The sequence below is a fragment of the Leguminivora glycinivorella genome, chromosome 15 (genome assembly GCF_023078275.1).
Source record: "Leguminivora glycinivorella isolate SPB_JAAS2020 chromosome 15, LegGlyc_1.1, whole genome shotgun sequence".
In the NCBI taxonomy this organism is placed as follows: domain Eukaryota; kingdom Metazoa; phylum Arthropoda; class Insecta; order Lepidoptera; family Tortricidae; genus Leguminivora; species Leguminivora glycinivorella.
Window position 1 is genome coordinate 1,977,424 of NC_062985.1, and position 14,358 is coordinate 1,991,781.

At 43.9% G+C, this 14,358-nt stretch overlaps 3 protein-coding genes across 3 annotated transcripts in view; 1 reads left to right on the top strand and 2 right to left on the bottom strand.

Moving 5' to 3' along the window:
- LOC125233768 (beta-ureidopropionase-like) overlaps positions 1-4,705 on the bottom strand; it is a 494,359-nt gene extending 489,654 nt beyond the window's left edge. The window contains exon 1 of the mRNA XM_048139861.1: positions 3,201-4,705. Coding sequence (XP_047995818.1) covers positions 3,201-4,274 — 1,074 coding nt within the window. The 5' untranslated portion in view covers positions 4,275-4,705. The remainder of the gene's footprint in view (positions 1-3,200) is intronic.
- LOC125233776 (proteasome subunit beta type-3) lies at positions 706-2,968 on the bottom strand. Its single transcript, XM_048139872.1, has 5 exons — positions 2,843-2,968; positions 2,385-2,590; positions 1,869-2,037; positions 1,354-1,482; positions 706-867 (listed from the first exon to the last, which is right to left on the bottom strand). The coding sequence occupies exons 1-5, from the start codon at positions 2,843-2,845 to the stop codon at positions 757-759; spliced, it is 618 nt and encodes a 205-aa protein (XP_047995829.1). The 5' UTR covers positions 2,846-2,968; the 3' UTR covers positions 706-756.
- Positions 4,706-5,461: 756 nt separating the features above from the next.
- LOC125233766 (beta-ureidopropionase-like) lies at positions 5,462-6,740 on the top strand. The gene has a single exon (XM_048139858.1). The coding sequence runs from the start codon at positions 5,502-5,504 to the stop codon at positions 6,675-6,677; it is 1,176 nt and encodes a 391-aa protein (XP_047995815.1). The 5' UTR covers positions 5,462-5,501; the 3' UTR covers positions 6,678-6,740.
- Positions 6,741-14,358: the final 7,618 nt, after the last annotated feature.

Sequence of the window (14,358 nt, forward strand, 5' to 3'; positions counted from 1 at the left end):
ACTTAATTTTTTAAATATTCGGTTTATAAAGTTTCTGCAATATTTGTGTTTTATTCATTTAACTATTCTATCCTGTGTGCGTAGCCGAATGCACAGACGCTCACGATAATATCTCTTTCGTAGCTATCTATCTTTATCGCTCTTGCGTATTGGCGAGACAGAACCAGACTACATTTCTACGGAGTTTCGTTTCGCAGAAATGCCATTCGGCTACGGGGCCGGGGGCTTTCCATATCGAAATTTTAAAGAGTTATCCATACTAATATTATAAATGGGAAAGTGTGTCTGTTTGTTTGTCCGTCTTTCACGGCAAAACGGAGCGACGAATCGACGTGATTTTTAGGTGGAGAAAGTTGAAGGGATGGAGAGTGACATAGGCTACTTTGTCTTTTTCTAACGCGAGCGAAGCCGCGGGCAATAGCTAGTAATTGTTATAAAGTAACTAACGCAGTTTATTTGAGTGCTATGAAAAGTGGAATAATCTAGTATAGGCTTACTGAAGTAAATGTGATTATGATTAAAAATTACGAGAGCATGTCAAACACAAACGCTCTACTCTCCCTATAGGTCCTCGAGCCTAGGTTAGCCATACAAATTGACCACGGAATCCCTCTCCTGGGGCCTGGGCTGGGTACACAGTGACCACGGGACCCCCCCTGTGTACGAAGCCGGATCCGCCATGCGTGGATGAATTGAAACACAATAGAGATTTTGACAGTTTATTAATAAACGTAAAGTAAAAGCAGTGCAGTAAAACTAGTCCATCCTCGTCTTGACGTGCTTCTCGGTGATCTTGTCCTTCTCAATAATATATACCACGGCGCCCCAACCGGAAATGGCGTCGCGGTCCGCTGCGTTCACTAGCGCCTGAAAATTTTTGTGATTACATTTATTAATAAAAAATATGACTGATAAATATCACTTATCCTTACTTAAGCACTGTGTACGCCACGTATTTCAGAAATCTTTTCGATGATGGTCAATTTAAACCATTCATTGCCGACATTCGCATCGCATCCCCATTCCAATTGCCTAACATGTTTCGTGACGTGAATTCGCGTCTTCGGCAATGAATGGGTTAGCGAGCTAATTGACGTCTGCGGCGATTTTTAGAAGGAAGCTTGCAGTTATAAGGCCTCGGCACACCTCTTTACCAATAAACATACTGAATAAGACGTTGATCATATAATAGAAAAAGATAGAATTTTCTCTTTTTACGACTTCATAGATAAAATTAGATATTTAAAATTACGTTTTATATCACGTAAGTAAGTTGTGGGACTTATATGATTGACAATATTGCATTCAAAAACTGTGATCAAAACAATTTCAGATAAACTCAAGTTGGTTTACCTGTGAGATGGTCTCAAACAGATCATCGGGCTTCAGATTGGGCTCCCACAGGGCTTCACACATGCCGTACAGCTGCTCGGCGCATGTGCCTGATACTGCGAAATCTTCCGGCTCATTTGGGCAGCCAATCTGAAATGTTAACAATTCTAATTGTTATTTATGGACCTCATCTCACATTATCTTTCAGTATAAAATGTGTTTGAAAGGTATCTTTGCCTTTGATTTTCATTATAAAGTTTGAATTTATCAGGGACTTTGAAGTTGGCAAACATCTTCTACACATTTTGACCAAGTTGTGAAATGTATGCACTTCGTAACCTGATACTACAGTTAGCTAGGAAACTTCACTGTAGAGGGGTAGTAGATTAGATATGTAGAAAAATAGACCCTTTTACTTATAATCAGAGGCCTTTACTTACAGAGATTAGACAATTGGGTGTCACTTTGACATTTTTGGAGTAATGAATGTTGTTATCATAATAAACAGTAATACATCTGAATGTGATATGACTTACCACATCCATATTGCACACATAAGGTTTGGAAGTGTAGGGGTCCAGGCCAGCGATGACGGGCTCGATGAAGTAGGGCCCGAAGCGCCTCTCGTAGAGCAGGTTGGAGAGCATGGCGGAGAAGGTTTTGGGGCTCATCACTCGGTTCTCTTTCAGCTCATACAGGTTCATTCTATACAGTTATTATTTATTTTATATTTATATAGTTCAATCAAGTTTGTAGAGTGATTTTCAGTAGTGTTTCCAAATATTTTATTTACAGATTGACAGAGATGTTGGATAGAAAAATCAATGATAATGAATTAATATAACTAAGGTAATTCACTTATTTGTTGCAGCATAATACTGAGGTGATTGAAGAGTGAATAGGCTGTTACTGAACCAGTGAGCTACAACTTCAGCCTTGTCATCACTTTCCATCAGGTGTGATGTGTCAATCACTGGCCAGTTTATGATAAAAAAAAATAAAGCTAAAAATAAAATTTTCAATAACACAGGATAAAATAACAAGGTAAATACCTGAACTTTAGCCTCTGAAACACCGTCTGTGTGTCAGTAGCCAGTCCTGGCAGTCCCACGAACAGTGTGGGGCCCATTCGCTGCACCTTCGGGAAGTTTGTGGACACGGTCTGCGCCTGGATGCCGTAGCGCTTGTCTGTGGCGATGGCCACACAGTCCTGCCCCTTCATCGCTACCACGGCACCTCCGTTGTACGCCAAAATCGACTAAAAATATGAAAGTTTCATTGCTTTATTGTAATTTATCGCTGATTTCGAAGATTTGTGTAATTAGGTCGCTACAAAATAAGTATAGAGGACTTGGAATCAAGGAAAAGACTACATTTTGTTAATGTTTAGAACCAATATTGCATTGTAATGACGCTAACATAACCACAACCGGTAAAGTAGAAAAACAAGATTATTTCAGATTTATGATGTTTAAATACACTTTAACAATTATATGAACATTTTACTTACCATTTCTTATTGTTTTAAACTAGGTTTTGTTTTTAAAAAGAATTATTTTACTCAAACTAAGCGATTTGTGGGACTCAAAAATGACATATCATTCGGCGACGGCGACAAAACCGACCACAGATAATCATAAACTGTCCGTCCCTGCGTTTCGTTTCACCATATTTCATTGATGTCAAAATGAGGTTCTTTATCCGATCGCCGTACAAAAAGGAAGGGTTGTGGTTTTCTATAAATTTTATGTAGGCGAATGTCTTTGTAGCTCTATATTTTACTTACAAAAACTAGCAATGAAAATGGAAACTGGGAGAGGGTGAAATAATTACAAGTTAATGAATTAAGAATTTATTTTACGTAATTCATCAGCATACATATCCAACCTAGCAGTCATATTAAAACTCCAGTGGTCTCTTATCTGTCTGCATAAGTTTAAATCGACTTCTGCAACCAAAAGACCGTCTTTCTCTCTTGACAGGCTTGGTGTTCTGCAGCCATTAGGTGCAGTTACATAACTGGATCCATAGTAACTTCTAGTCACCTTATTACTTCCATCTTGAAGTGTAAATTCTTCTGTTCCAACTCTGTTAATGCTGCATGTGAAATAACTGTTTGCTATTGCAGCATTTCGAGCTTCAATGCCCCAAAACGACTCGCCGAATGCTGATATTGTTGCACATGGATTGAAAACGATTTCCGCGCCATTCAGAGCAAACATCAGCCAGTTTAAAGCTTGATGGCGTCCGTAGCAAATGTTTATGGCAATTTTTCCAAATGTGGTTTCGAAAACTGGATGGCCGGTATCGCCTGGCGAATAATACGACGTCTCACTAAAGCTGCCTACACTTGGTAAATGGTTCTTACGATGTTTTCCCATCACTGAACCATTTTCGTTAATTACTACAGCCGTATTCCACCATACCCCTTTTCTATCTTTTTCTAAAATCGGTGATATTATGACCATTCCATGTTTCCTCGCTAGCCCAGAAATAAACGTGATTGTTGGTCCATTTTCAGCTGATTCCGCAAATTCTGACCATCTATCCTTTTCTCTCGTACATAAAAAGAACGGCATAGACCATGTTTCTTGCAAGCAAACAATCTGCACTCCTTCTTCTGCGGCTATTTGTATAATCTTCTCGACTTTAGCGAAAATCGCCTCTCTTTGTTCTTTAATTGGTTTGTTGGTGGGTAAAACAATTGAATGTTGAATCAAACCCAATCTCACTAACCTTGGTTTCCTAGTTTCTTCCTTTGCAGCATCGAAGGCATACGCAGCTATCTCCACATTATTTTCTTTACCGGCTTGACTTGTCGATTTCTTTAAATTCAACTCGCAATGATCTTCCCTCCCGTAGTATATTCTGTTGAATTCCTTCAATCGTTCTGGAGGTAAATATTGCTTCATTAAACTGTCAATAGTCCGATTTGGTTCCATGTTTTTGATACAATGTGAGAAATAAATCTTTAACAAGTCAATATTTTATCACAAAGTAACATTATACAATTGTTGTGTCGCTACCGTAGCATGTTTCTTGTAGCTTCAGTAGGGTCTTAAATTAGTTCCTATTTTGACCACCGTCTTCAATAACTTTGTAGCACAGGTTACGTAACTTCTTTGCGTAGTAAATAACTGATTGTATGTTTAATGTATTAATGGACCGTTGCAAGTTTAATATGGCGTATTTTTAAGACTTTTGTGACACGGGATATGGTTGGAAATGGCTTGGTTGGGGCGAAAAATTATGCAGACGTAGGTTTACATTAGCATAGTGGCTAGCGACACTTTATCCATATTTACTGGTCCATCGAGTGATTAGCTAGGTACTATGTTTAGATTAATACTGCTTGATATTCTAGGTGCAGAGAATTACAACATACGGATGAAATGTAAGACGTATATAGGTATTCCTGCATTTTTATACAGTAGGTAATAAATTGGCTTCAAGTCCAACCGAACAAATTAAAATTTCGAGAAAAAAAGTATGATCTAAATAATATTATAGGCGTTTCTCGCGTAATAAGGGTAATCAATTGTTATGTTACAGACATAGTAACCCAGATTTTTAATAAACTTATATCTCACAGGTACAAAAGTACAAAATACCTTATCGATTTTCTCTCGGATGCATCTTATGGGAAAGGTATACTTCTAAAGACGGATGGAAGGACGAATGTGATACCTCTAACTGACGATGGGTATTTTGTAGGAAGTTATATTGTATGGACTGAGGTATGTCCATATTTTCCTTGTTATTGTTTAACGCAAATATATTTAAATACCTAAGCTTAGGCACCTACATAATATATAGTTATTATCTACGATTAATCACTAATCTTGAACGCATTCAATTTACATATGTAACTACCCTTTTTATTATAATACTAGTATCCTTTACATGTTCGTAGGTAGATGTAAGCAAGTATTCGTACGAGACAAAAGGCAAACAGACAACAGGTTGTTTAAGTCACGTATCCCAGTGTGTTGATATACCAAAACCAAATATTTTTCTCTCCAATATCTCCCCGTTTTATCACATTAGGTCGAAGGTCGTCAAGAAACAGTCGGACCACACAGATCCGGTGCACGCGCAACTACTAGACCTATATAAGGCTAAGCGCAGCCCGCGCCCGTCACAGACCACTGCTCATTCACTCCGGCACCATGGACGGCGAGACTCTCAGCTTGGAAGCCATCATCAACAACAACCTCAGCGGCCGGGACCTCGACGAGTTCAACAGGATTTACTACGGCAGGAAGGACCACCATGAAGTCAAGCTGAAGGACACCTCCATCGCCGCCGCCAAGGATGCCAACTTCGAAATCGCCGCCTACGCCTTCCCGGCCAAGCAGGAGCAGACCCGTGCTCCCAGGATCGTCAAAGTTGGCATCATCCAGCACTCCATCGCTATCCCGACCGACCGTCCCATCCTCGAGCAGAAAAAGGCTATCTTCGACAAAGTCAAGAAAATTATTGACGTCGCCGGGCAGGAGGGCGTGAACATCATCTGCTTCCAAGAGCTGTGGAACATGCCGTTCGCGTTCTGCACCCGCGAGAAGCAGCCGTGGTGCGAGTTTGCTGAATCTGCCGAGCACGGAGAAACCACCAGGTTCCTTCGCGAGCTGGCCGTCAAGTACTCGATGGTGATCGTGTCCTCCATTCTCGAGAGAGACGAGAAGCACGCCGACATCCTGTGGAACACGGCCGTCGTCATCAGCGACTCCGGCAACGTGATCGGCAAGCAGCGCAAGAACCACATCCCGAGGGTGGGCGACTTCAACGAATCCAACTACTACATGGAAGGCAACTCCGGACACCTCGTGTTCGCGACTCGCTACGGTAAAATCGCTATTAACATTTGCTTCGACCGCCACCACGTCCTCAACTGGATGATGTTCGGTCAGAACGGAGCAGACATCGTGTTCAACCCTTCGGCTACGATTGCCGCTGAGGCCGGTAGTGAGTACATGTGGAATATTGAAGCGAGGAACGCAGCTATTACTAACTGCTACTTCACCGCCGCGATTAACCGCGTTGGATACGAGGAGTTCCCTAATGAGTTCACGTCTGCCGACGGGAAGCCCGCTCACAAAGACTTGGGTCTGTTCTACGGTTCGAGTTACTTCACCGGTCCTGATGGTGTGAGGTGCCCTGGTCTGTCGCGTACTCGGGACGGTCTGCTGATCGGAGTGCTGGATTTGAACCAGAACAGGCAGATCAAGGACCGGCGCTGCTACTACATGACTCAGCGGTTGGATATGTACGTGAACAGCCTGAGCAAGGTGCTGGACCTGGATTACAAACCGCAGGTGGTTCATGAGCATGATCCCGAGAAGTGATTGATTATGGTTCTTGTCTAGGTATAAGTTAATAAATTGTTTAAATGTATATTATATTACCAAGTTATGACTTTTACTTTCACCCTTAGTCGGTTTTCACATTACCGATCCGATATCGGATGTCGGAAGGATTTCAATAGCAAAAAAATCCAAGATGGCGCCTGTGATGCTGTGATGTATGGAATATCGGTCCTCCGTCCGATATCGGATCGGATAATCTGAAAACGCACTTAAGTAGTACTCATCTTTTAATGAACACAAGTTAAATTAATAATCTTTTGAAAATATTTCAACTTGTGGTTCGATTCCAGCCTCAGGCACCAGAGGACTTGGTCACTTTTTCTTTCATATGTGTAATTTATTTCGGTTTTAGTACTCATCTTGCTTAAAATACGTTTAATTTGGAAAGTCTCCCTTGCTACGATAAATAATATATTAGCTTGAGGCCAAAGGAGTGCTAAATAAAAACTATGCACCTTGCAAAACAAATAATTATTAAATGAGAAAATATTATTATAAGAATAGGTAACGAAATTATTGGGCAAAGAAAAATATTGGACCCTGGGAAAGTGCTGGAATTTTATTTTTAAAGAAACTGGTTTTTGAAACTGACGAGTAAATAAGTAGACCACACACGAAGATAATGTTTCTAATTTCTAATTAAATCATTACCAAGATAATAATTAGATACTTTAATTGTTTTGTTTTGACTTAAGTATATAATATACCATCAATAAAGAGTTAATACTGTATAATTAAGTGCAATTAATTTAGAGATAAGACACACTACGTTGGATAGGATAATGGTTTACTTAAACTCAATGTACACTAACATAACTTCAATTTATAACGAAAACACTAAATGCACTATGGCTAACTATTCATTAATCTGTGCTATGGCAAATAATTCTTAGCATTAAACATTTAGGTCAGCGGTTCTCAAACTTATTTTCCCATGGAACCCTTTTGAAAACCAAAATATCTGACGGAACCCTTAAATTAAATAAATGAAAACAAAAATAGTTTGTTGCAATCTTTATTTTAATAAGTGTTGAACTATCCGACTAGAGAGGAGAGGTGTATTTTCGATTTTTTCTCATTGTTACCAATATTCACACGGAGCCCCCAGAGAGGCTTTACGGAGCCCTAGGGTTCCGCGGAGCACACTTTGAGTATGGCTGATTTAGGTAGTTACTAGGCAATTTTTATAAAAACATATCTTGGAAGTACCTACTTGATTCGCTTTTGAATATTTTACTAATCTATAATACCTATGCTACTTTCGAAAGCCACAAAAATATATGACACGCTCTAGGTGTGTCATATATATTTTCACCACACCAACTGGTAAAGGCTTTCTTTGCTATTCGAAAACAGATAGCAAAATTGCATTTTATCCACAAGGGAGCAAAGTAATTTCATACAAATTTTAACTCGATGTCTTAATCTGGCTGCTCGATTTTACCTATAAATGATGATTTTGAATCATAAATATTTAATAAATTGATGGATTTGATTTAGTTTGATGTTTTATAGTCAGTATTTTGTTTGTGTTGGTGTGGTGAAAAATTTTTGTGTTTGGTGGTGGCAAAGTTTGTTTAACCTTCGTGCCTTGATACCCTCGCAATGCTAAAGATTCCACTTTTTGAACCACTCGCTACGCTCGCGGTTCAATATTGGAATCTTTCGCTTGCTCAGGTATCAATATTGGCACGTGCGGTTAAACAACTACTTTGCCCCCTTGTAAAACAAATAACTATTGCGGCCCTTGTTGTAACATATTTTATTACCGGCGACTGTACTTATCAAATACGGATCAGAACATTCAGAACCCTAACAAACCTGGGTTGTGCAGTGTTACCTAAGTCACCCGCAAGTGACCCGCAACATGGTAAACAGATAACTTTAGTTAATTATTTTCATTAGTTATCTTAACAAAAACATTTATTTATAAAATGCTGATAACAGACTTTTGAACTCCTCTTTCAACATTATTTGATATCGACCATAAACAAGCTTGAGACGGGATAATTCATTAATTTAGATAACTGTTATCAAAGACATATGTAACTCCATATAGACGGATAAGGTCTAAGAAAAAAACGTACCTCAAAGCCATAGAGAAATAGGTACGGTGGCCAAGATGGCGTTACACCTTTGGGGAACGCTCGGCTAGATGGCGCTAATATTAATATTTGACATTTTAACACATATCAAGCTAAGAATATGGGCCAAATTGTCAAAACTGAAGTTCAAAAGTTTTAAGCTTGTGTCGAGAGATGGCAGTCTATGCACTGAGATTACACATTTTACTTTGACAGTAACTCTCTATAATACTCGATCCTATTTGCTGTTATCCACAAATGATTAGGCAAGGTTACTAAAAATAAGAAGTATAGGAAAGTTTATTATTTGTGCCGTTTGTATATCCGAGGTCTTTATAGAGAGAGTACGTCGTAGACGTCGCATCGGACCGATAGATGGCGCCATCGTTCGTTGTAAGTCGCTCCGGCGTCACACCGCCGCGATGTTGGTAGTCCCGTTTTCCCCACCTGCAACATAAGGCTCCTCGCGCCCCGACCCGCCACCAGCCACCCACATTGTTTCGTCGAACGCCGAAGTGACCGGTTGTCGCGTATTCCGTTCGAACATTTTTACAGCATGGTGTCTCGAAATTAATCTTTTAGTTTCTATTTCCTCGTTACTTCTGGTCAAACCAGAGTTATTCGTGTTTTTATTTAAAAAGTGATATTTCGGAATTATGAAATTTTTCAATTTCAATTTCATCCGTCAATTCTTTCTTCCCTTTTAATTTACGCTCGTTCGTCTTGAATAATGAGATATATTATGCCTCGCTAGCGATCACTATTCGTCTTTCGGGGTTCTCACGATAGAAATGAACGAGCGGTGCTTTATGATTCTACCCACTTTTTTGTAAGAAAGTTCCATGCTGCAAAAATCGTTACCGTTAATCAGTTTTCTTTTTTAAACTATTCGCATTTCCGAGACTAAAGTAGGAAGTGTTATCCGCGTATTAAAAGTTTCGCGCGAGAATATAAGCGGTAACGTAGGTAAGTTGCTCCGCCGGGGACCACGTGCTCCGGGGACCACGTGCTTCGCGACCGCGTGCTGCGCGACCTGCGGGCTGCGGCGGCGGCGGCGGGCGCGGTGGAGGAATACCGCGCTCCAAGGAGGTTTGAATTTCTCCGACGAATGGGTGAGCAGCTTCATATTATTTTAGAAAGAACATGTTCGGTTTCCGATTCGGTGCGGAGGACGGCGGACACGTGTCGGCGCCGAAACTTACTGGTAGCGCTGCGATAGCGCCACTGACCGCGGCAGTGTTGTCCGCCACATCGGCGCCGCCGAAGTTGCGTAGAAGTTGCTTCCTCGTTAACGACCTCTGCGGTGCCGCCGAATAACGTTGTGGCCGCCGCGTGCGACGCTGTAAGTATGTCTGCTGCTGCCCCAACGCGAGCGCCGCGCCGTTAGTGATCAGTCGTCAATACGCAGGCTACCAGCGCGGCCACCTCCGCCGCGAGCCTGCTGAAGCTGTCCACCAATATCGCTGGCCGCCACGCTTATGCTGGCGCCTCGATGGTGATGCAGAGCGTTCGTCTGCCGTGACAACGCCGCGATCCTGCTGAAGCTGTCCACCAGTATCGCTGGCCGCCACGCTTATGCTGGCGCCTCCATGGTGATGCAGAGCGTGCGTCTGCCTTGACAACGCCGCGAGCCTGCTGAAGCTGTCCACCAATATCGCTGGCCGCCACGCTTATGCTGGCGCCTCGATGGTGATGCAGAGCGTTCGTCTGCCGTGACAACGCCGCGATCCCGCTGAAGCTGTCCACCAGTATCGCTGGCCGCCACGCTTATGCCGGCGCCTCGATGGTGATGCAGCGAGCTCATCTGCCGTGACAACGCCGCGATCCTGCTGAAGCTGTCCACCAGTATCGCTGGCCACCAGTATCGCTGGCCGCCACGCTTATGCTGGCGCCTCGATGGTGATGCAGCGCGCTCATCTGCCGTGACAACGCCGCGATCCTGCTGAAGCTGTCCACCAGTATCGCTGGCCGCCACGCTTATGCTGACGCCTCGATGGTGATGTAGAGCGTTCATCTGCCGTGACAACGCCGCGACCCTGCCGAAGCTGTCCACCAGTATTGCTGGCCGCCACGCTTATGCTGGCGCCTCAGTGGTGATGCGGAGCGTAATACTGTTAACCGCTGCACAGGCGTCGCAATCCTTCTGCTGCATCTGCCGTGACAACGCCGCAAGCTACTTGAAGTTTTCCACCGGTGTCGTCGGCCGCCACGCTGATGCTGGCGCTTTGATGTCGCCTCGATCGCACGAGGTAAGATTGCAGACGCGGCGACCTTCATCGCGCCACCGAGCGCAATACTGCGGCTGCCGCGAAGGCGTCGCTAATTTTCCTGCCGCGTTTGCCGTGACGACGCCGCGAACTCCGTCGATGCTGTTCACCGATGTAGCTGACTGCCACGCTGGCGCCGGTGCCTCCCGCGCTGACCTCGAGAGGGCCACCGAGAACGATACTGCGTGACGCGACAGGGGCATCGAAGACGCCTTTCGAGCTGACGACGGCCGTCTCAATCTCACCGCCGAACGTAACACCGTCTGCTGCCGTGACAAGCTGGTAAGATTGCTGATGTGCTCCCTTGGTGTCGCTGGCCGCCACGCCGACGTCGGCGGCTGCCGTCGCGCCTGATGTCACGCTCACCGCGAACACTGTCTTCCGCTACAATGGTGCCACGACCACGACTATCCAGGCTCCGTCTGCTACGGTATCGTTGCAGACTCTATTGCTGACCAGGCTGATACTACCCTCCAATGTGACGCCGGGCGCCGCTATCAGCTGACATCCCGTACACTATGGTATCCACTCTTCTCTTTCCAGTTCCCGTGAAGTACTTTGACAGTATTTACACTCTATTTTGACCAAGGACTCCTCCGTCGCCGAAGTGAGAACAGATAAATTCTAAAGACGCTACGTCCTAACGTGGCTTGGCCACCCTTAGTTGAACGAGGTAAGACGTCAATAACCGGACGAGGAGCCGCACTGCTGCAAGGGTGTCCACGATGTTCGCGAGCTATCTAATCGGAGAGGCGCCTCGCGAGACGACCCTGTGGTTCCTGTACATCGCTCATTGTGTAGGTCAAAGACATCGTAAAGGTTTGCGGAATTAAAAAAAAAAAATCTCTTTCAGAATGTCCAGATCTGAATTCGAGCCAGCATCCTGCATCCTGAGCGTGCGTCTGTTTACCGGGCGGACACCAAAACCGATCGGTAATCTGGCCGCGGGGGTTCCAAGTACACGAAGATTTCCCGGAGGCTTGTGGCGCCCCCTGTCCATTCGAGAGATGAACTTGTTCGCCGAGCCTCTAATAAACAAATTGGGAAAAATAAACCCGCTTCGCCTTAGTGAACTTGAGATTCCAGCTCAAAGCGAAAGGGGCCAGGAACTCAGGAGGACTTCATTATCATCTGGCTCGACTATACTGAATTAATAGTGCTTGATTCGATCGTAGAACCTGATTTCATCAATTTCACAACTTTCGTAGTCTACAGAGGAAGGTTGCACCGCTGCAGTTTCCAGCATTACCTCGTACAGCTGCCGATAGCTGTAGGTCAATCGCTCCTGTTTTGCTTGCATCTGCAGCCCGATAAGACCTTCAATAATCGTAACATTGTACGAAGTAAAGCTCTTCCGATGGAAAATAATCTTCAACAGGCGGTGGCGCTGGCGACTGAAGTGACATGCAGCCGGATTAAGGTTCGCATAGCACTATATGCTATGCACAGTTCGGTTGTATGTTATGTTATGCTGTACGATGGCAGGACTACATCTCTTCTGTTACGAGTAACTACGACAGTAACTGCTGACTCCAACAGACTGTCGTACGAGGTCAGTATGCACCCCCTGGGAGCCAAGTGACCTTCGGTGACCTCGCCTTCTTCTGCTTCGCCCGTCATCGTTCCTCTTCGTCTGCGAGAGCCCTGCATTACGCCGTACAACGGTACGTATTAAGCCTCCGCCACACATAAAGCGCATTCCGCTTCGCTAACGCTACGCTATCAGCGCGCTGAATGCGCGCGCATTCCGCTCGCGTCCCGCGCGCGTTGCGCTCGCAATCCGCGCTCGTTAGTTCCCGCTAGCGCCCACTGGGCGCAACGCCAGCGTTTGTGCGGTGCACCGCCATTATTGCGCTCCGCCTACGCTCTCAAAGCGCGCATGTGTGGCGGTGTTTTAATTCATCCCTTGACCTGCTACCACGACGTGTTCAGCAACCACCAGCGATGCGACACGGACGTCACCTCTCAGTCTACGCTGTCGACCTTCATTGCACGAAGTAGAAATCCGTCGCATCGGGTTTTGGATTAGGTAATGGAATAAATCGACTGATACCTCCGTCCAGTGTAGTAGCAATCGACAGCGCTCGTACTTTTCATCTTCTAGGCTAGTTTTACCGAGCGATCAGTATCCTCAAATGCCCTCACTAAAAAGAGTTCAGAGTTCAGGAGTCTCGCTTGCAGCCGCGCTCGCTTGACGCGAAATAGTCTGATCGAAAATACCAGTATTGTAACAAATAGCCCTTGGGCGCGTGAGTGATGACCTTTTTCTGTGTTTGATATGGACGTAAGACGTTGGACTTTAAATAGTCATATCAAAGCTAATATTGATTTTGATAATTTTTACGAAGGGTTGACAAAAGCAGTATCAATTACGTTACCCTGCTACAGTACAGATAGTTACACTACTTTTACAGTTAATTTCCACACTTTGTGTCTGAAATTGGGTTTATAACCTGATAAAATAACGTCTCTGTTAATAATAATAGTGTATCTAAAGTTTTTGTATCTTGTTCAAGTCAACCTCGCCTACATCTTTTTTGGTTTTGATCTGCGATGTATAATAATGTCATTTCTCTAACTATTCGCTGACTAAAGCTAAACGTCATCACGAAAATCTCTTTAGGCGTTTCTGGCACCAAGATATTCGCGGATCGAAGGCGATTTCGACTGATACATCTGTCAAATCGGTTCAACAACTGATTCACTTATTCTTCTATGCTATGCCAATAGGGCTACCAAAGGCTTGCGCGCCAGCTGACTCGCCACCAGGAGATAATAAACAGGTCTCTATAAAGACCTCGGATATACAAACGGCACAAATAATATAAAAATTTTACCTTCCAATAAAATTATTATTATTTTGCCTGGTATATCCGAGGTCTGAGTGATGCCTTCCTGGTAGGCTTAATATACCGTCGGCACTTCTCCTCAACAATGTGGGTGGCTGGTGGCGGGTCGGGGCGCGAGGAGCCTTATGTTGCAGGTGGGGAAAACGGGACTACCAACATCGCGGCGGTGTGACGCCGGAGCGACTTACAACGAACGATGGCGCCATCTATCGGTCCGATGCGACGTCTACGACGTACTCTCTCTATAAAGACCTCGGATATACCAGGCAAAATAATAATAATTTTATTGGAAGGTAAAATTTTTATATTTTATCTAACAGTGCATATGATGCTACTTATCTCGCACTATTTAGTGCGGGAAAGAGCACTTTCCGTGCGTAGTTCGTTCCAAATATAATGTAAAAACTTCGTTACTCTCGCTCGTTTGACATTTAGAAAATTAAAATATCTACTCGTATGT

What these genes read in the sequence shown, in the direction of transcription:
- LOC125233776 (XM_048139872.1), bottom strand. An exon ending in TTTCAGAGGCTAAAGTTCAG is followed by an intron (nt 2,038 to 2,384) that starts GTATTTACCTTG and finishes ATAACTGTATAG; the next exon opens with AATGAACCTGTATGAGCTGA. An exon ending in ATGTGTGCAATATGGATGTG is followed by an intron (nt 1,483 to 1,868) that starts GTAAGTCATATC and finishes TTAACATTTCAG; the next exon opens with ATTGGCTGCCCAAATGAGCC.
- LOC125233766 (XM_048139858.1), top strand. Translation starts at nt 5,502, where the DNA reads ATGGACGGCGAGACTCTCAGCTTGGAAGCCATCATCAACAACAACCTC.